The 22397-nt window shown below is 41.6% G+C and overlaps 1 protein-coding gene across 6 annotated transcripts in view; it reads right to left on the reverse strand.

The window, feature by feature from the left end:
* Window positions 1-710: 710 nt before the first annotated feature.
* Window positions 711-22397, reverse strand: part of kmt2e (lysine (K)-specific methyltransferase 2E) — a 48094-nt gene continuing 26407 nt past the window's right edge. For 2 of the 6 annotated variants that reach the window (XM_052120517.1, XM_052120523.1), the window contains 21 exons: window positions 21361-21472; window positions 20944-21203; window positions 18705-18844; window positions 16391-16569; window positions 15826-15864; window positions 15512-15712; window positions 15272-15402; window positions 14953-15180; window positions 14377-14629; window positions 13355-13453; window positions 9742-9921; window positions 8928-9254; window positions 8540-8842; window positions 8091-8247; window positions 7770-7996; window positions 7555-7611; window positions 6990-7454; window positions 4562-4791; window positions 4206-4288; window positions 2948-3030; window positions 711-2864 (listed from right to left, as the gene is read on the reverse strand). In XM_052120517.1, coding sequence (XP_051976477.1) covers window positions 1845-2864; window positions 2948-3030; window positions 4206-4288; window positions 4562-4791; window positions 6990-7454; window positions 7555-7611; window positions 7770-7996; window positions 8091-8247; window positions 8540-8842; window positions 8928-9254; window positions 9742-9921; window positions 13355-13453; window positions 14377-14629; window positions 14953-15180; window positions 15272-15402; window positions 15512-15712; window positions 15826-15864; window positions 16391-16569; window positions 18705-18844; window positions 20944-21203; window positions 21361-21472 — 4774 coding nt within the window. In that variant the 3' untranslated portion in view covers window positions 711-1844. Of the gene's footprint in view, window positions 2865-2947; window positions 3031-4205; window positions 4289-4561; window positions 4792-6989; window positions 7455-7554; window positions 7612-7769; window positions 7997-8090; window positions 8248-8539; window positions 8843-8927; window positions 9255-9741; window positions 9922-10386; window positions 10456-13354; window positions 13454-14376; window positions 14630-14952; window positions 15181-15271; window positions 15403-15511; window positions 15713-15825; window positions 15865-16390; window positions 16570-18704; window positions 18845-20943; window positions 21204-21360; window positions 21473-22397 lie in introns of all 6 variants that reach the window. The other 4 variants (XM_052120519.1, XM_052120521.1, XM_052120520.1 and 1 more) reach the window with 4 other exon arrangements.

Consider the following 22397-nt stretch of genomic DNA (forward strand, 5'->3'; position numbering starts at 1 on the left):
AATTTGTAACGAATTCAAGAAGGCATCAGCAGTCACCTGAGAGTAACTAGAGGTATACAGGATTGGCGTTGAACTGTTGAGGTTGCTGAAATATTTTTATACGTCACGACTGTCAAGGTGGAGCTTTCATTGAACTTGCTTGTGATTACGAGTCGTGAATGCTTTATACAAGTCGGAATCTCTTAATGGTAAAAAATTACTTAGATAACGTTTTGGTCTTCAATATAAATTAAATAGCATCATACCTAAATCAGGGACAATGAAGCTGTTGTGCCTTTTGAAAGTGCTTGTTGGTAACCGGTTGCTAAATAAGGACTACAACTGTTTTCCATTTCATAACGCACGTTGCCCTCATGCTCATAGTAGTTGTAGTCCTTAATTAGCATTGTGATAGCAATATGCATTTTTAAAAACACAACAGCTCTAAAATAACATTTAAGGTATGACTATTTAATTTATGTTCTAGAACAAAGCTTTCAGTGGAATTATTCTGGGCACAAGCTTCCATTTTAAACTAAAAGATGTAGGTAGGTTTATATAATTAATACCAAAGGTGATGGTCCTTGAAGCCCTAAGAGAGTCTGGGAAAAAGCAGGCTGGTACCTCAAAGCGTGTCATCTTTACCTGAGACATTCATGGTGAAAGAAAACCACATAACACATTACAAAAACACAAACACCCCACTGCCCTTCCCAGTAAAACACAGACACTTTGGTTGGTATAAAACTGTCATTACAGTGATTTATTATAATGAACCATGAAAATAGCCAACCAGTGCTGTGTCTGTGAACCTCTGTTCTTCACACACACATACACACAAAAACAGTAAAAATAAACTAGAGGAAGAAATAAAAATAGTGCTACGATCACAGAAACATTCAGCTTTTAAGCCAAGAGCGCTTATATTTACAACCATATTCCAAAATGGGGATGGGAGCGAATTATACAAGCATAGAAAAGAAAAGAAGCCAATATTTACAACTGTTTCTGGAGAAAGCTGGAGTAACCACCTATACATTAAATTACACTTTCTACAAATAACCATTGATATTCAAAAATAAGCTGCTTAATGCCTACAGGAAGGACCTCGCTCCCTAAAGGTGCCTTAGAGAACAGCACGTAACTGTCTGCACTGTATATACCTTCCGCCTCTTTAGCACATGTCAAATATGCGCATGGACACGGATGGCACTCAAGCATACACGCTCCCTTCCACTTAAAAACAGACACTCAATCATTCACACAAGTGCAGTCTCTCCCAGGGCAGTGAAGTGGCCTACTGGAAAGGTCTCTTCTGAATTTCTGCAGCGGTCCACAGATATTTTTGTTACATGGAGGAATAAAAAAAATAATAATTCTGTATTTTTTTTTTCTCTATACAAAACTTTTTGCTATATAATGAGCCACTAGATAAAACAAATAACTGATGAGAGAAAAAACAGAGAGAACAGGAAAAGTAGGGAAAGTTGTGGATGAACCTGGAATGTCCCATTGCATTGCAAAGGAGACTGGAAAAGGAGATTAAAATGAATAACAACATAAAAAAAAAAAAAAAAAAAAGACATCTGGAAAAGACAGGATGGCAGTACAAGGTTATGGGAAGAAGATGTAGCGGGTTTAGGGCAAGTGGTTCAAGGTTCATTGACCATCATCTTTTACACAGTTTTGTTTTACAGTTTCTCATTTTTCTTTTTTAAAATGTAGCCTTTCCCCCCCCGACGTTTTCCATTAGCCTTATTGAAAAGGTACATAGAAAATATTTACAGTGATGCTGTGTTGCCTATGTTACACGGTGTAGCTCCTCCCCTCTCTTAGAGTGAGTCCGGGGATTTAGATGGGTGTGGTCAGTGCCATCCTGTGCCCATATATCCGGCGTTGTGGTAAGGGGCGGACGAAGGGGCGGGTCCTCTGTTACTGCCGACGATCTGTGAGACATTTGGATTGGGCGGGGTCAGTGTGGGTGGAGTTTGTTGGGGTGGTGGAGGAGGGGGTGGGGGTAATACAGTTTGTTGATAGGTGGAAGGGGTTACTGAGGGATTGGTTGGTGCTGATTGGTGAAGTAGAGTGGTTTGGAAGCCACCCATGCTCTGGAATGGGTGTGGCGCACTACTAGAGGGCGCTGGGGGAGGAGGTGGGTGTGGTCCTGTTTTGATTGACAAAAGCGTGCCACTAGTTGGTGGGGGCTGCTGGGAACTCTGTCCCTGAGGCGGTGGTGGCGGAGGAGGGGGTGGGGCAGAGCTCAGCAGCAGCTGGTGCTGCGCCATTGGAGGAGGTTGTAGATTGACATGCAGCAAAGCGGGGCCAGGTTGCGGGTGTGGCGGAGGAGGGGGTGGTGGTGGCGGGGCAGCACTGCTTTGGTAATGCAAAGCATGATGTGGCTGCAGGAGAGGTTGTGAGCCAGGAGGAAAAGGTGAGGCCACAGCTGGTTTGAATGCAGGAAACGGCGTAGAAGTTGCAGTTGGCTGCGCAGGGAAGTAGGAAGAAGAGGTGGGTGGTGCTGGGGGAGGAGGGGGCGGAGGCGGTGGGGTATTTTGGGGGTTGAACTGAGGGAAAGTAGCCGGGCCTGATGTGGCCTGGGATTGAGGCTGGTTCTGAGGCGGAGCTGTGAGGAAGGCTCGCTGGCCGCGGTAAGGTGAACCTTGGGGCTGCGCTTTGGGAGAGTGCATGAGTGAAGATCCAGCGTAGTGACTCTGGGAACCACTGTGGAGCTTGCTGGGTGTCAGAGCGGCCGGTTTGGAGCTTGGGTTCTTATTGCTGGACTGCTGGATGGACAGTGCTAGGGGTTGAGCAGGACCAGAAGGCTGAGCTTCACTGTCTTCCTCCTTTGATGGGCGAGCAACCGTCTGGGGTGCTGGAGAACAGGGCTGTAAGTGAAGAAATATATGGTGATGAGCAAAAATGTAACACTGATAAGCCAGAAAACTGTGTTTAGAGAAGTGTTTCTTACTGCATGTGCTGAAGGGCTCTTGCAGGTTTTGGGTGAAGGACATTCCTTCATCTGGACGTCCCCACCCTCTGTCTCTCCACTGTCTAAAGTCAAGACAAAATTGACATTTTTAACTCAAAGGAATATTAGAGGATATTACATACTTTCCATAATTTCAACACCTATAACTTTTAATCAACATTCATTGCATGACTTTTGAGAGTTACTCACATTTAATAACAGATTTTAAAAGTGCTGAAATTTGACTATTTATACTTCTCCTGTCAAAATGATTTTCCCCAAAGTCAAAGTGGGAGGTTGAATTGAAAAAACAAACAAAAAAAAAAACAGTCCTCATAGGTTGCATATTCATTGCAATGCACATTAAATCTCTTAAACTCTCATTCTTCACAATATTAATCTGCCAGAAGGCTGTGGCTATCCACTTGCCAACAGCAATCATGAAGCCACATTCATACGATTAGCATCAGGGCGTCAACGCACTCCTCAAACCAAAGCCAAGTGACGCTTTAAAGTTTAAACTCCACATGAAAAGTGCTACAAAGAACGGCCGTTTTCGGAATGGCATACTACCCATACAACTCTTATTACTGCTTCTGTCATATCTGTGTATGACATAAATAGTAAGAGTAGTGTGCCATTCTGTACATGGCCAACGTTTGTCCTTCTTTAAGTGCTGGCACTGCCCACAAAATGATACTTCAGCTGAATTGTCCGTCAACTGGGTCAAAGTTGAAATTGTAAAAATTTTGGATGAGTGTCAAAACTCTGCTGACAACTCCAACAATCTAGCCTGCCACAGAGGTTATTAATAGGGGTAATTAAAATCCGCCTTACAAAATACGCAAAGTACTTGATTTTTGTAATAAGTCCCATCTGTGTTTGTTTTGTAAGAGGTTCTTTCTCCATCACTTGATCACTGACACAGAATCACTGTTGTGTGCGTGTTTGTGTCGTTTACGTCAGTGTAATGTCCCTGGACACATTGCAAAGGTTCTGCTCAATTCCAGCCAGTGTTTAGAAATCACACAAAGCTGAATGTCAAAAGTGGTAAATCATGTAAAATAAATAAAAAAATGTTTAAAAAAAAAAAAAAAAATCACATTAAACATTTTAAATTAATTGCATACATTAACACATTAATTGACAGCTCTACATTTAAGATGTCATTAATTTTCTTGACTTTTTGAAATAGTAATTTCAAAACCTTTATTTCCAGGTTTTTCATGACAGCGAGAAACCTGTATTTTTCTCTTACCTGTATCCTTGCGATGGTCACTCAACAATAAGGCCCTGTGGTAGCTGCGTTCCCTGGCCTGCTCCACTGATGTGGAAGATGTCCTGTAAATACAAAATTATATAAAACTATTGTTATATAGAGTACACCACACTTTCTTCATTATAAGTAATATTTCTAAAACTGCTGATTCTGCTGCTGTGCTCACTTATCACGGATCAATTAGTCTATTAAACCATAAATTTGAGCAAAATTTCCACACAAATATTTTAAGGTGGGCATCTGTGTACCCAAACTACCCAATCCAAACATCCAAAACAAATCTCTAGTGAAATGAAGTGTGCTAAAGAAGGCTGAGAGATACTATAAAGACATACCACTGGCCTTCTCCATCTCTCTCTCCCTGAGGTGGGGTGTCTGGTTCCTCACTAGGCTGAGGGGTCCTCGGGGTCGGTGTTGTGGCAGGAGGTGGTGGCTCAGGGGCAATTTCCACAGCAACAGGAAACACATCCACTGGTGGTGCTGTGGAAACAGGTGAGCTACACTCTCCCTTTGAGCCACTTCGCCGAGCCTCACGCTGACGTTTCCTGTACTCCAGAAGAGAGACCTAACGGCACAAACACAAGAGATGTTTACAGTCAGTTAACAAGTTTTAAGTGGCATCACATGACATTAAGGGTTCACAGGCCTTTTGATCAATGAATTTCCATGACGTTTCTGGTCTTTCGAGATCACATGACAGTAAATTTTATGTAATTTTATTGAGATTGCACTAAAATAATAATAATATATGTATTTGGCTAAGGTGTATGTAAACTTCTGATTCAACTGTGTGTGTGTGTGTGTGTGTGTGTGTGTGTGTGTATATATACACACACACACACACACACAAACAGATCAGCCACAACATTTAAACCACCAGCCTAATATTGTGTAGGTCCCCCTCATGCTGCCAAAACTGTTAGAATGCTAATCTGAGATGCTATTCTTCTCACCACAATTGTACAGAGCGGTTATCGCAGTTACTGTAGATTTTGTCAGTTTGAACCAGGCTGGTCATTCTCTGTTGACCTCTCTCATCAACAAGGTATTACTGTCCACAGAACTGCCACTCACTGGATGTTTTTTGCTTTTGGAACCATTCGGAGTAAATTCTAGAGCAGGGGTCGATACCATTTAGATTTGGAGTGCCATTTTTTATTTTCATGGTCAATGTCTGTGCCAGTTTTCAATCAGGTTCAGGTCTGGAAATTGGGCTTCCCATGACAGGATCTTGATCCGGTGGTCCTCCATCCACACCTGTGTGGCATGGAGCATTGTCCTGCTGGAAAAAACAATCCTCAGAGTTGGGGAACATTGTCAGAGCAGAAGGAAGCAAGTTTTCCTCCAGCATAACCTTGTACGTGGCTTGATTCATGTGTCCTTCACAAAGACGAATCTATCCAATTCCAGCCTTGCTTAAGCACCCACAGATCATCACCGATTCTCCACTTGGTCGTCTAATGGTTAGATGGATACCTAGAGAGGCCTTCAAGCCACAGTGTCTCGCACACACTGTGAAATTTGGTGAAGGATTGTTGATGTTCTGGAGATGCTTCAGCAAGGCTGGAATCGGGCAGATTCAACTTTGTGAAGGACACATGAATCAAGCCACGTACAAGGTTATCCTGGAAGAAAAGTTGCTTCCTTCTTCTCTGATAATGTTCCCCAACTCTGAGGATTGTTTTTTATATCAGGACAATGCTCCATACCACACAGGCAGGTCCAAACAAGGTGTGGATGGAGGACAACCGGATCAAGACCCTGTCATGGCCAGACCTGAAGCCCATTGAAAACCTCTGGAATGTGATCAAGATGGCTCACTGTTGGCGTCACATCACACAAGATGTGAGTTCACTACCTACGTTAGATCTGGGAGACGCCAACAGTGAGCCATCAAAGAAAGCCATCAAACAAAGCAGAGTAGCTTGAATTTTTGCATCAGGAGTGGCATAAAGTCACCCAACAGCAATGTGAAAGACTGGTAGAGAGCATGCCAAGATGCATGAAAGCTGTGATTGAAAATCAGGTTTATTCCATCAAATATTGATTTCTGAACTCTTCCCAAGTTAAAACATTAGTATTGCGTTGTTTACAAATTAATATGAACTTGTTTTCTTTGCATTATTCGAGGTCTGAAAACATTGCATCTTTTTTGTTATTTTGACCAGTTGTAATTTTCTGCAAATAAATGCTCTAAATGACAATATTTTTATTTGGAATATGGGAGAAATGTTGTCAAACACACATCTATAAAAAGTAAATCCAGAGAAACGGATAATTTTGCAGTGTTCTCTTAATTTTTTCCAGAGCAGTGTGTGTGTGCGCGCGCACACACACACACACACACACACACACACACACACACACACACACACACACAATTAGTTAAGAGAAACTTTCCATCACTTTTCAAGTTTGTAATTACTGTATAATTTATTCAAATATATATCTTGGAAATAATTGTAATTTCTGGCCATTAAATATTTTTCAAGCCAAGTGTAACTACAAAATGTAATCCGCTTTTAATTGTTTAAATTATTTGGTTTTTTTAATAATCTTTATGCCTTTTCTATTACTTACTATGAATTGTTTTACATTTCCATTACTTTCTTAAGGCCTGGAAATCAAAAGTTTTAAAGAACACTGAGCCACAATTTCCTGATGTTCCAGCTGTTCTATGACTGTTGGGAGCTTAATATTTACTACAGAAATTTGAATTCAAAGTAAATTCGGCACATTTCACAATTACGAAACAAATCAAACCTTTTTCTTCTGTGGGTTCTTTGCAGCGCCTCCCTCCCCTGTACCATCAGCACTCAGTGAGCGTGTGAAAGTCACGCCACTGCTTTCCTCACTGCAGGAATAGAAGGGCGCTGTCTCACTGAAGGGGCTGGCAGAGGTTGAATCCGGCCTGTATGCCCCCATCTCTAAGGTGTGAGAGGGCGTGAGGTCTCTCAGATTAGAGTTCACAGAGGAAAACGAGAGGCCACCTCGCTCTGGACTCTTCATCCAGGGGGGATAAGAGGATGTTGGTGTCTCAGATGTTGATGCAGCATCTGAAGCAGCACCCTCGACCTCCAAGCCTTCATCTCCTGCTCCATCCTGGGGGTCAGCAAGGGAGGGTGGAGGACTCTGGGACCCTGCAGGTTTTGTAGACTCCTGTGGAGCAGTATCAAGACTTGTGGTCCTCATGCTTGGAGACGCCAACAATGAAGGAGGGTGCTCGTCCTGAAATAAAGAGAATGTTAAATGTTAGATCAGGCAATGTTACATGCAGTAAAAGCCATTGTAGCAGGGATTGGAGATCTAACGTAGGTAGTGAACTCACATCTTGTGTGCTAGGCCTTCGGCAACCATCTGGAGAGCTGTCCATAGATGACTCACTCTGTTTACAGAGAAATTAAAGTCAACACTAAAATAAAACGTTTGCTTTTACCAAAATAATGCATCATAAATTACATTTACATACAGTTTCAGGAATTATTTGTAAGTCAACAACAATGACTATAAAAGTTAACCACTACTCTGTAGGTGCGTGCTTACCTCCGGTGGTAGAGGGTGGGTGGGAATCTGCAAGGGTGTCGAGGGCTCAGTACTGGGTTCCTCTGGGCGTGGTCGAGGAGGCGTGGCTAGCAGCAGGGGCGTGCCTGGTGCATCTGTTGACTCTGTTCGGGTTGGGGTGGCACAGGGAGACCCGTATGGGGACGAACTCTCTGACATACAAGGATCGATCGAACATAAGCGCCGTTTCTTCAATGGTGTAGGCAACTCTGCAAACACATTGTAGAACATTTAATAAAATAGATTTTGGAAGCTTTTGGCAGCCTTAATTAACTTCAAGTTAGACTTAGTCTGCTGGCCTACCTGGTAATGAGCAACTGCCGTTATAAAAGGGTAGAGGGCTACAGGACTCCCCGTTGATAGAAGGGCTGAGAGGGCTCTCACTGGGCATCAGCAGAGCTGGTCGCCCTCCTCCTGGGCTGGTGGAGCCCTCCTCTTCTAAAGCTTGCTTTAGCCAGCGCTGCACAGAAAAAATGGAGTCAGAACAGAAGCCTTGCTTGCCTGAATATGAATACTTAAACTGTGCTCCTATAAAATGGGAGAGGCTCTTGCTAATTTTTTAATTAGGTTTGCCAGTGCAAAACCTGACTTAATTATATATTAAGCATAAGCAGTGTGGGGTGAGTTTGCGTTTGCATAAGTTTAAAACTTAGTGTTAGAGGTTTTTTTCAAATGCTTAAAACTAAATATAAACAATAGTAATAGTCTTGCTGGCCTATGCAAACTGATATAACAACCGTTTTCAATTTTACCTTCTTGCAAGAGCCAGTTGTGGTTGGTGTTTCGGGCAGTTCTCGTGAGCGCCGTCGACCCGTGGGAACTCCAGGTGTGCTAGGGCTGCGGTTGGCTAGAAACGGAGACGAGAAGCGGACGTAGTGTTTGGGCGTGCTGTAGATGTGTGAGCTGCAGGCCATTCCTGGCAGCGAGTTCAACTGCGTGGCCAAGACCTCAGGGTCACTGCTGATCCTCAGCGGTCTCTCTGGAGGAGGCTCCGGTGTCTGTGAAGCTCCCCGCTCCTGTTTGTCACCACCTATCCACTCGCTCACTAAGTGCTGCTGAGAAAGACAATTTGCAGTTGTAAAACTCCCAATAAACTATTGTACAGTCTGTTTAAATAAAATCACTGGTGAAGAATTGTACCTTTTTAGTTTTGGGGTACTTCTGTCCACTGCGGCATGTTGGGGTGGTTGAGCCGCTGTGGGGTGGGCTTGTGTCAGGGACATGTGATGGTGGAACTTCAGTCTCGGAGACGGCTGGCGTCTCTCCTTCATGAGTTTCTACCATTAAAGGCTCCAAAGCATCGCCTGGGGAACTGGGCGGCAAGTCCGAACAGGCACTAACGGTGCGTGATCGTCGCCTCTGCTGTCCAATGTGCGTGCGGTTCCGTGAGAAGCTTTTCCTCTGTTTGTTACGGCACACCTTTGCAGGCTTTAGACATGGCTCCTCCTTTACCACCTCTACCATGGGCTAAAATGTAAAAAAAAACAGGCATGTCAGCCAACGAATTGCAAGTGTGCATTTGCGTTGTACATAAATTACATTTTTGCATTACTTTGTGGGTAAAAAACCTCAGTACTGAAGGGGGCAACAGTGTTTCATTAAAATGTCTGAGCGATCAAATCAGATGTGTTGTTATTTAGAAAAAAGTCATAAAAGATATAACTTGCTCAGCCAGATTCTCGAAGCGTTGCTCTGCTACAGTAGTTGATCTGAAAGAGAAAACTGCCAACAGAAGACTGTAGAAGGCTATTAGGTTTATGCTAATGGCCACTATAGCGCCCCCTTACTTGGAATACAGCACTGCATTCCATCCTGAATTGCGTAACAACACATTCCGGAATGCAACAATGCCTAAAATCGAGCTTGCATAGCTAAACACATTTGCATTCATATACATGTGTATATTTTGAGACCAAGTCATGTTTGCGAATGTGCAGTGTTGAAAGATGTGTACCTGTAACGAAGCAGGAGATTCAGCCTCTGGTGTGGCAGGAAGCTCTTCCTTAATCTCGCTGCGCCCACCAATCTCCCCCTTAGTGCCAATTCTTTCCAACGCCTGCTCTCGCCTTTTCTCTCTCTTCTCCATCCGAGCAAATGCCTGCAGAATTGCCTCCATCTTCCTCTCTTCGCGTGTCTACGTGAGTGAATGATAGACAGAAAGGCAAAAAAGGAAACAGTGAGTCTAGTTTCTAGATGACAGTTGGGAGCCCAGCTAGCAACTTAGTGCAATCAGCAGGCCATAGCCAGCAGCAAAAGGCGGGAAGAGAGAAATGGGACAGTTCGCTTTTGGTCAAGGGGAAAAATAAGACTCCTCCGAAGTGTGAAAGAAAAAAAGCGCATCCATTGGTGGAGTGTACATGTGTGAGAAAAAATTGTGACTGCTTATGTCCTCCCAAAAAAACATCAACAAATCCCACATGTGGGTGTCTTGAGGTAGGCCATGTTGAGTGACTGAGGGCTGCATGCCTGGTCGCCAGCCTCAGTGTGGGATCAGTGCGCACAGGATGGTGGGGTTACAGTGTGGGGCTCTCCTGTACAGTAAAAGGCAGAGGTGGGTGGGGTTGGTGTTGTTTGGGGATATGAGAGAGGGCAGGTTTACCTCCTTTGTCACAGCTACGCAGCAGGAAGCCCCCACACCATGACGATGGGACTCCTCTGCTGGGCCTCCCTGAATGGTGCCGAGAGAGACAGCCATCAGGGTTTAAACAAGCACAGGCCAACAGCTCATTCATACCGCCATGCACACAATCATATGTCTCTATATATATATGTCTCTACTACCCATATATAGTCCTATATGGGTAGTGTTGCAGAGCTTCAGTATGGGGATAATGTGTGATTAATGGGAATACCCAATTTCTACCAGCAGGGTGACAGTGCTAGTGCCAGAAAAACTCCACAACAGCCCCTTAAAGTTGAAGTGTGTCATTTCTGCACCACTAGCGTCACCAGACGTTTTAAAACATACTAGATTTCGGTAAACATTCACCATTTTCTATTGGTTGTACAAACCACTAGATCATGCCAATGTTGATCTTTTCAACCCAATGTTGCTGTGTCTTGCTTGACTGAAATCAAATTAGAAATCTAGCTAGACTGAAATCAAATGATTTTATTTACAAATTTCACGTTAAGCTATGAATTTATTTATTTATGACCATCACATCAATGCCAGGTCGTAATGGCATGAAGATGTCAAATTAAATTACTTGAAATCTTAAGAAATCTTAAAACTAAAAGTCTTTGTTTACAATGACTGTGATGTGCTGTTTTTGTGATGTCAATGTCAATTATGACATTGTTTGGTTCTCATGTGCTAACCTGCGCTGGTTCCGAGCCAGGTTTGTAGATCCTCCGGCCGATCAACAGTACAGTTTCGGTGGAAAAGGGGTAATGGAGATCTAATAAGTTTGAAGGGATATCATAACTGCCTTGCTGGCCAGTTGAATAAAACATTAAATGAGGGGAAATATGGGGACATTCCACAAAATTCCACTCTGATTTTAACTCTCATCATAAACTTTTCCTACTAGCGTGTCGTCGTTGGTTATAGACAAGCTTTTACTCAAAATGTTTATGTAAATAAAGGCATTTTAGGATTGGTTGTGAGTTTATTTTCCCGAGCATTCCAGGGGCAGCTGCCAACTTCTGAATTTGTTTGAGGAAAGTTTGGGGAGTGCATTGGGTTCAGGAGGCACAGCTTTACAAAATATTTCCATCCCCTATTAACCATTTGTGGCAAGCAAAAAAAAAGGTGGCCAAAACATCACACAAAACAGGCAGCACATATTAAGTCATTGTTACTACACATAATCTACAACAAGAGCTATGCATTACGTAACCCATTAGCAAACTCTTGATCTGGAAAAACGAATCATTGAAATCTCGAATATATATATTAAATATATTTTTTGAATGTGAATGTAATCTTGGTTTTCTTTCAGAATTTTTGATGCTAGTTAGGAAGCAGTTTTGAACAGCTGCCTGGTTGGACATGAATGCCAGTAAATGTACTTAATGAGAGGAAGAGTTCAACTGAGCAGACATTCTGGGTGTACTGAGACGTGAAGTGTTGTGAACTCTCATATGCAAATGGATACAATTATTATAATCTTTCATTTTAAAAGGTGCTGTAAGCAATTTTTTTCATGGAAAAATATTCAAAAAATGTTCCAACTCGCTTAAAGATACTAATGAAATATGTACCCTGAGATATCTCACTCTGTGACAGCTGTAGACTTCGTAAACTGCAAACAAAAATGTGTCTGCAAGCCACGGACATTGACGCTTTTCACTTGCCAATCACTTTGCTTGTTCTCATAGTGTTGTATTTGAAGTGGATCACTGAGGCTATGATTCATAATGTTTGTAAGATGAGGGTACTATTGTGCCACTGTTGAATTTGAAAGTCACAGGAACAAACAATGCTGCTCTTTTGCTCTGTTTTGGTCTCAAAATTATATTTGGTTTTAGAGCAGGGGTGTGACTAATTCAACGGCTCAGTCACGTGAAAGCTTCAGAATGCTAAAATCACTTACAACACCTTTAATCAAAGAACGACACAACAGGTTAAAAGTTTATACTGTCAGCCCAATCAATAGGGGAATACAACCAGATTAACAAGTCTCAGTTCTATGCTAATAGACATGTAAATCCAAACAGCATGTTTTTTCTGGAATACAGAGCAACAGATTTTATTACAAAACCTAGTGAGCTGCCTATATAAGCAGCATTTTGAGGCAGAAGCACTCTCCCCACATTAATGCTTATGCTGGACTCTAACATACCTTATTTGCACAAATTCTAAGCCAGCATTATATCTTATATAGATTTTATAGCAATGAGCTTTAGTTAGTTTATAGCAAACTCTATTGAAATCAGTTGAGTCCATTCTCCTGTTTGCTTCGCATAAGTGATATTTGGATAAAGCAGCATTGCTACCTTAATTGAATGTTCCAAATTGGAGGTTTTATTTCAGTTAGGATGCTGCCCAGAAGGCACTACTGCAGGCAGTGGACAGCAAGGCAGCTTACTAGGTTTGGAACAGAGCTACAGTACGTCTACAGGTGTTTCCTGTGCTGCAGTCACAGAATCTTCAGAAGTGCTTTCTTGCATTATTTACTCATTGGTTCGAGGATCTTTCTAACCAAACCAGGATACATCTTTCACTACTAACATAATCCTGACATTTAGTCATGGTGGAGGAAAGAAATTATGAAATAAAATTAAAGGGTTCCAATCTTTAAGCATCCTACAGGAGGACCAGACAGAAAGTATGCAGCAGAAAAAGAAAGCAGGGGGATTTGCCTTGCACTAACCTTGGAGGAGGTTAAACTACATAGCGACAGGAAAAGAAAAGCGGTGGCGGCAGCAGCAGCAGCGACATCGGCGCGAGCTTCAGAGGGGGATGAAGGAGGGGGGAGAGAGCAATGGTGGAGCATTCTGGGAGCTAACCAAATCACCACAGAACGAGGTGGGGAAAAGACAAGGATGGTGGGGTGGGGGCAGTAGCGTTTCCATGGTGACCGTGATTGCCAAAGCAGTCATTTCCCCATGGACACACTTACCATCTTCCTCCTCCTTTCTGCAATTTGCTCCTCTGACTCCATCTCTACTTCATTGCTAATGGAGGTTTTCTCTTCTAGATCCTCTATTAACTCAGGATCCTGCAAGAGGGGGAGAGGGGCCTTTATCATCGCCTGGCAACAGACCAGGAGGAGCATTAGAGAGGAAGAAAGATTGTGGGAGGGTTTGGGGCAATTATCGACTCGGGACATGGTTCGCCGTAGATATTGTGGAAATCTGTGCATTTAATGCATTTGCTGACAAATCAGGAGGGTTAGCCATTTCTTAGTGTCTGCATTGCCACCAACTAGTTACTTTTTCGGGGATGTCCAAAAATATTTTATGCGGCATGACGGCAAGGGTTGATTCGTTCACACTTTCATTAGCATGACAAACAAGGAAGATTTAACATTCTGACATCCACCACCATTGAAATGTAGGAACAAAATATTGAGAAAATTTGTTTTCTGCTTAACGGACACTGTAATCAGAGCCGGGCAGGAGTTGTGGATGATACACAGATGAGTAAATAGATAATTAGAATGACCAAATAAAGTACCAAATAAAGATAGATGCATGCACAGATTAATAAACACAGATAACATTTACATGCAAACACAAAAGTCATAAATGAAGATAGATGTTTGTGGAAGATTGGAGTTTCTCTTGTACTGGGATGAGAATGCAGGTTTTCAAAAGCATTTTTGACCAATGGATTTCTTTTTCCAGGTTGTGAATATTAGATAAGGGCTTTCAGAGATTAGACTCACAAAGAGCAATTTCTAGGCAATTACATATTTTAGAACTGAGCATAACTAGAAACAATTATATACACTATATCTATTTTTGTGACTTTCCCAGGACTGGATATCACAATTGAGAAATTCTCTAATATTGCCATGTTTTTCACGACAATAAGAACCCAGGAATGGTATTTAAGTAGGTACGAGACTGATTTTGTTGTCGATAGTGTGTGTGTGTGTGTGTGTGTGTGTGTGTGTGTATAAAGTTTAAGTTTTTATACCTGATTGTTAGATATTGAGAGGCGTAACGGAGAAAGCTTCCTCTGTTTGCCGTCATGCAGCGATTTCCCATTAGGCCCGTCACAATCCATTGTGAGGTTCTGGTTCTGTCCGCTCTCGTCCTGTGGTGGCTCTTTGTCCTTACGGCAACGCCGTCGTGTGCTGGAGCCCAGATTCTCCGTGGGTTCCAGGTTATGCTTGAGCACAGGGCATTCCTGATTGCCTTTCACACATGCACAGTCCACCTTATATTTACTACAAAAGACAGATATAGAAACAGAAATAAAAATTCTTAAGTACTGGGAAATATATGAGAGGTAAAAGGTCATACATTATGTGTTATGGCAGTGCTGATATAACTAAATTATTTTTATTTTTTATAATATTGCATCAATACTTAAGATAAATCATCTAGTCAGGTCCTCAATGGATTAATGCATTCTCTAAAACCTGCCTTTCTCAGTCTAGTTAATAGTCAATTCAATGCAACAATTGACCAATTAGAATTTAGTATCCCTGTAGTGGTGAAAAAACATGAGGTAGCTGGTGATACTCAGCCCTGGTGTGTGTGTACTCACCAGTCGCCGTAGTCATAATCAAAGCCAATGGTGATCTCGCTACCCTTGGAGATAGACCTCAGAGAGTAAATATATAAATGCAGCATTCCGTCCTCAATGACGTGCCGCACCTCAGCATTGGGGGTGCAAGAACGGCGAAGGAATCGGGCCTCATTTCCAAAGCTCCGTGCGTCCACGCACATCTCCAAACCGTCAAACTTAGAGTAAAACAATACAAAAGGGTATGGCCTGCAAACAAAGAACGTTGTAAACAAAAAACACTGCAGAACTTGAAAACAGCTTATGTTGTTTAAAAGTCACTTAGCAGCCTTCTAATTACCTCTTAAAGAAGTAACCGTTGGCCTCAAACTGTTGTCGTAGCATGACCTTCCCCCGGTATTCGATTATGAGCGAGTCAGCAGCTAAGTCCCGCACAGCCTTCAGAATGCATTTGTTCTTCTGTATGTGACTCTGTGAGAAACATCACAGGAGACAGTTAGTGCGTCATACAAAACTACAAAATCCACACCAAAATAATGACAAATCTTGGGTGGAATTCATGTGAGAGTTTGTCTAATACCTCTACAGGTGGTTTAAAGGCTGCAGTGTGAGTGTTGTATGCCAGCGTCTTGCCATCTCGAGCCTCTTTGACTCGGAGAAGTATCCGCACTTCTTCACTGTACTGGTTACTGCTGGCCTCCTCGTAACGCTCCATCCATGATTTCATCTTATTCTCCCATAGAGAGGGGGGATCCGCCGGCTCACACTCGGGAGCTGAGCCCTGAACGCACACATACATGAGACAGTAAATTCCCACATGGGTACACACATATTTGAATAGTCTTATGGGGTTTGCATCTAGACTAATCTGGAGTTCAGCTTCATGGTACCCACCTTCACTCTAGATGATTTTCTAGAACCTTCACGGAATGACTGAAAGACAAACACAAATTGAAATCAGACTCACACAAGGTGTATTAGTTGTTCATTTAAAGTCAATATAAAAACAACCCATTATTATTCTGTAATGCGACAAATTGAGTAGAAGAGTCATAAAATAATGTAGGTGGGACTTAAAAGTGGGTGTTCTGCATCAAAATGGAGCCATCGTTTTTGCCATGATTGCCATAATCTTTATTACATTAATTTTAACAGGCAGTGTATTACTGTGTTAACTATTAGCAACCATTGGATTCTAGAAAGGCTGCTTCATCTAAAAGTTATCCTAAAGCAATGCCTAAATACTGTAACTATTTGACTATTGGCTAACATTAACCAACATCCTTTTGGACCTAGGTGACATAAGCTGAAAAGTTAATAGTTTCACAAGATCATAAGACATTTTTTTCCTTGTGTACAAAGTGTACTGACATGCACAATAAGACCAGGAACGTGAATTATGGAATTAAACAGTTCACTTGAACACCAAAAGTGGTTCCAGATGTGGCATTAACCAGACCTTCTTGGCCCTGGAAGTCACTGAGGGCTCCTTTTCACCACTCCTCTTGCGTTTCTTATCAGCCGGTTTGTTGCCGAGACGAGCTGTGGTGAGTGTGATGCTGGTTGGGGTGTGCTGAAACGCTGTGTACAGCTCTAACGGAACCTCATCTCCGCTTTCGGTAGCACTGGTGTCCCCATCTGCAAAACACACGCACAGTACATTAGCTTGTATACATTCACCACATCCATTTGATTGAAATCTGTAGTGCAAGATGTGCTATCGGTCTGTTTTACCAAAATAAAAGTTAATTTTGTCACTTTTAGTGGCATTTAAATAGTTTCAAAGCTTATGTACATGGTCTAAATGCCACAGAAATCCCATTTGGATTTCATGGGGTCTTTAACCCTCAACCATATAGTAAATATAATGTGACACCAATGTGGCATCCTTTGAGCACAGTTTGACATTGAATCTACCAACAGTTGTAATGCCCAACCATCTCCAGCAGGTGACAACACAGTGAGAAAGGGTTGTATATTTCAAACTATAAAAAAGCTCCAGTAATTATATACAGCAGGACAGCAGTCCTTCTAATAGAATTCCCCTTACAGACATCAGCATTGTTCAAGTTACAGTTGAAGTCAGATGTTTACATACACTTAGGTTGAAGTCATTAAAACTCATTTTTTAACCTCTCTACAGATTTTATATTAGCAAACTATAGTTTTGACAAGTAGTTTAGGACATCTACTTTGTGCATGACACAAGTAATTTTTCCAACAATTGTTTTCAGACAGATTGTTTCACTTTTAATTGAATATATCACAATTCCAGTGGGTCAGATGTTCATATACACTAAGTTAACTGTGCCTTTAAGCAGCTTGGACAATTCCAGAAAATCATGTCAAGCCTTTAGACAATTAGTGCTGATAGTAGGTGTACTGAATTGGAGGTGCACCTGTAGATGTATTTTAAGGCCTACCTAAAACTCGGTGCCTCTTTGCATGACAACACGAGAAAAAAATAAATCAGCCAAGACCTCAGAAAAACAATTGTGGACCACCACAAGTCTGGTTCATCCTTGGAAGCAATTTCCAAATGCCCGAATGTACCACGTTCATCTGTACCAAATATAGTATGCAAGCATGGGGTATGGGACCACGCAGCCATCATACCAATCAGGAAGGAGACGCATTCCGTCTCCTAGAGATTAACGTAGTTTGGTGTGTAAAGTGCAAATCAATCCCAGAACAACAGCAAAGGACCTTGTGAAGATGCTGGAGGAAACAGGTAGACAAGTATCTATATCCACAGTATTGAGATAACCTGAAATGCTGCTCCGCAAGGAAGAAGCCAATGCTCTAAATCCAACATAAAAAAGCCAGACTACAGTTTGTAAGTGCACATGGGGACAAAGATCTTACTTTTTGGTAACTGTCCACTGGTCTGATGAAATAAAAATGGAACTTTTTGGCCATAATGACCATCATTATGTTTGGAGGAAAAAGGGTGAGGCTTGCAAGCCGAAGATCACCATCCCAACCGTGAAGCATGGGGGAGGCAGCATAACGTTGCGGGGGTGCTTTGCTGTAGGAGGGACTGGTGCACTTCACAAAATAGATGGCATTATGAGGAAGTACAATTATGTGGATATATTAAAGCAAAATCTCAAGACAAAAAAGTCAAGGTATTGGACTGGCCATCACAAAGCCCTGACATCAATCTGACAGAAGATTTGTGGGCAGAACTGAAAAAGCATGTGCAAGCAAGGAGGCCTACAAACCTGACACAGTTACACCAGTTCTGTCTGGAGGAATGGGCCAAAATTCTAGAAACTTATTGTGAAAGCTTGTAGAGGGCTATCCAAAATGCTTGACTCAAGTTAAACAATTTAAAGGCAATGCTACCAAATATTATCAAATTTTATGTTAACTTCTGACCCACTGGGAATGTGATGAAAGAAATAAAAGCTGAAATAAATCATTCTTTCTAATATTATTCTGACATTTCACATTCTTAAAATAAAGTATTGATCCTAAATGACCTTAAAAAAAGGGAATGTTTTCTATGATAAAATGTCAGGAATTGTGAAAAACTGAGTTTTAATATATTTGGCTAATTTGTATGTAAACTTCTGACTTCAACTGTATACAGTACAATAACTAATGTGATCTTGAACAGCATTATACCCCAACCTGTTACCAGACTCTAAACATGCTTTTCTTCAGCTGAATTGTGGGAAACAGCAGTAGTGGCATTGTTTTGGCTCTTGGAGAGGTTTAGTGTGTCTACAGGTGTGCTTGTGTGTCTGTGTGTGCATGCAAAATCTCACCAGACATGTTCTCTCTCTTCCTGGTTTGCAGTAGGATGGCGTGCTCTCGGTCCAGGGTGCGTGGCTGACAGCGCTCGCACAGGTAGGTCTCGGGAATGTGCTGCCGGTCGATCCCCATGCAGTCTATGTGCTGCCACACACTGACACATAAAACCAAAGAGAGTTAAGAGTGAGGAGAAATGGGAAAAACATTAACTTCAGTTGTGTATACTTTTATCATTAGTACGCTTTCATCCACACTACACCTTCTCGGTGCTATTCTTCATACAGCAGTAATCTGATCTTATCCTGGAAAACTTTTACGTCACTCTGTTTAGAGAGTGGAACATTAGAGGGTCCAAAGTTAACACTTGCTAAGTGCTAAAATACAAGTAAACAATGGCTTTGGAGAGTGAATAAAAAAGGTTACTTGCCAGTGGCCGTAACTTCATTCCAAAATGGGACATAATAAAGGGTTTAAGTATGACATTGTGATCCTTGCTGATATAAATGATGCAAGTAATTCAAATCAAAGACTAAAGAAGCATCTGTAGCCAAGCAAATCTTCTAATAACTTCACAATGGGTCAAACAATTTTGACAAGTACTGTTTCACCAAGATTTCACCGAGATTCACTGATGGCAACTGCCTCACAACATGTATGTCATGATGCAGTGGGACAGGTGGAGCCAAGCCAAGTTTCAAGTCTTTGGTCACAAGTCCAAGTCAAGTCTTAGTTTTTTTAATGGCCGATTCCAATATTTAGAGAGCAGGGTGGCTAATAGGCCAATATATCACACAATTTAATATAGTAAATAACAAACATAAAATTGCTAAAACATTTATAAACTCTTATTTACCACTATATTTACTCAATTTCAAACAAAACGTTACCTTTGTAAAAAAAAAAATTATATATATATATATATATATATTGTATTTTAAATGGTAGATAGCAGTTTCTTCTGATTTCTCTTTAGTCATACATTTTTGTAATTTATTTGCACATGAAGAAATTGTTAATATATTAGGAAGGAAATACCAGTACACACAGTAGTCCAGCAACCATGGACATGTCCACATTAGCAATCACATTTTCTAAAAAATATACAGAGAGTGCATAGTGAATAAGACATTTACTCATAGCACACGTGCAACGCTTTTACTTTGAAGTTGCATTCACATGCTCCTGCGGATCCAGTGCAAGCAGAAATCTCCTGACAGTTTAATCAGCCTGGATCGCCTGCTTGGATTATCACTGACTGACCATCATGATTTGTTTATCAGAGGAAGTTTTGATCCAGACACTGAAGTTTTTGATTCTGGCTGAATATGCACTTCAGAGGAATATATTAGATGAGCGCTCGATTGGAAGAAAACGCTGGATTTTCATGAGGTTCATGAATTACATCTTTTTAAACAAGATACCTGCATATTTGCAGACAGTATATATATTATACGTTTTATTGATATTGGCCTTTTATCATTGGAAAAGTTACAGGGAACTGTTGAGGAGAGGCTGATCGAATATGTGCTTTAGAGGCAAATAAATGAGCGCTCTACAGGATGCTGGATCGGCTCAAGTTTTGTGAGGTTTGTTTATTAGAACTGTTTAAACGAGATATGCGCATATTTGCAGACAGAATATGATATTAGTTTTATTGCTATTTGCCTTTCTGTCATTAGACAAGACAGTTGAAAGTTACAGGGAACTGTTGATGAGAGAGAGGAAGAATGAAAGAGGCGAGCACTTTAACATTATGAGTTCAAACATGTCTGCCGCGGCTCTGAAATGCGGACCATTTAAATGATACTGTGTTGCACACCAGTCTATAATGTTAGTAAAATGATGGCACATAACAACAAAATGAACAGTGACTGGTCGTTTACTTGTCTCAGTCCCTTCACATGTAAGCAGGCGATTCTCGGCGCCTACAAGAAACAAATTGGCCCATGCAGATAATTAAAAAATTCAGAATATCGGCTGACCACTAATCTGAGGAAGACTTAACGGTGTTAAATCACTTTCTCTTAATCCCTAAAACGGCATAAGGAAATCAGTGTTCTAGTTTACATGACGTTTAGGAATGCCGCTTTTTGCAAAAACCCTGGAAAAAAACGTTTTCTTAGTGCATGTCAACATGGCCAATTAAATCATTAAAATACAGTTATTTACCACACACAAAAGTGAGAACTGTTGAGTGTCTCAATAGATTGTTTGAAATCGCTGTTACAGTGGCAACATTGTGTGTGGTCCCACCTGCACTTGTCACAGCAAATCATGTAGCCGTCGTCGTGGGTGAAGCCACAGATGCAGCGTGTGATGTCAGCACCGTAGCTGCCGTCTTCCGAGGTGCTGAGCGTGGTGCCACGGGACGCCTCGTCCTGCCCGCCCGGCACAAACAAGCCCTCGCCTGCCCGACCCCCAGACACAAACAGACCCTCGCCAGGCCGGATCAGCATAGAGGGAGGTGGGGATGCTGGCGGGGTGGGTGGGGGTCGCGCCCCATAGTTATGGTCCTGTGGAATAATTCACAGGAAGTTGTAAAGGATTGATCAGATAACATAGGAAGTAGATATGCAGGTCAATACTGAAAGGGTGTGTGAGTGCAGAGGGTGTATTTGTGGCATGGTCACGGCATAGAACAGGTTGTGTTTGCCAGAGGGCGATACTCACGGCGTAAGGCAGACCGATGTAGCCGTGGGAGTGGTGGGAGCTGCTGTTGTAAATCTGGTGAGGGTAGCTGGACTTCTCCACTACCACAGAGCTCGCCTCCACAGATTCTGGTCTGCTCCATACACACACACACACAGAGAGAAAAGAAGGGGGCAGGAATGAGGAACAAGTCCAACAAGGCTCATGTTTTTCTAGTAGGCAAAAAAAGAAAAAGAAAACAGGTTTGACAGAAACAGAACAAAAGGGAAAGGAAGAGAGAGGATTAATGAAGCCTGCTGGGTGGTGAAGAAAATGTCAGTCAGTAACGAATTAATACTTCGCTGCACTTTTGTTTGAAGCAGTCAACACACATTTACATGACACAGAACAGGCCAAATATTTACATAACCTCTGTGGTGACCTGAAATCTGTGTGCACGTGTGTATGCGAGTATGTGTGTACTGTTATGCCCTCAGCTGACGGGACGTAGCCGACAGAAAGTGAATTAACAGGATCACACCTCTCTGTAGTCTCAAACCATGTTAGTTATAAACCTAACGCCCAATATGTAGTACACAAACACACACCAAACCAAAACAGCCCTCATTTCCACACATTATTTAAAATGAATTCATGTTTTAAATTAAAAAGGGAAAAGACAAGTGTTCGAGGGTGTTAAACACCATGTTTTATTAGGCAAAAGAGATTCAGACATGTACAGAAATAAGGACCCTGTAATCACGTATGGATGTAAAGCTGAATTTCTCATCTGCCACAATCTTGTCAAAGTTATGTAGCCGTTATAGAAATAGATTACACACATAATTTGACACCAACACACACACTCAAATAAATAACAGTTTGGATGGAGCCATTTGAATAAAATACACTTCTGCATATGAAGCAAGCACGTGTCATTTTATATATATATATATATATATATATATACATATATATATATATATATATATATATATATATATATATACACACATACACACACAATATTATTTATATTATTATAAAAAATATATATATTATTGTATTTTATTTAATAT

The sequence above is a fragment of the Xyrauchen texanus genome, chromosome 47, assembly GCF_025860055.1.
Source record: "Xyrauchen texanus isolate HMW12.3.18 chromosome 47, RBS_HiC_50CHRs, whole genome shotgun sequence".
In the NCBI taxonomy this organism is placed as follows: Eukaryota; Metazoa; Chordata; class Actinopteri; order Cypriniformes; family Catostomidae; genus Xyrauchen; species Xyrauchen texanus.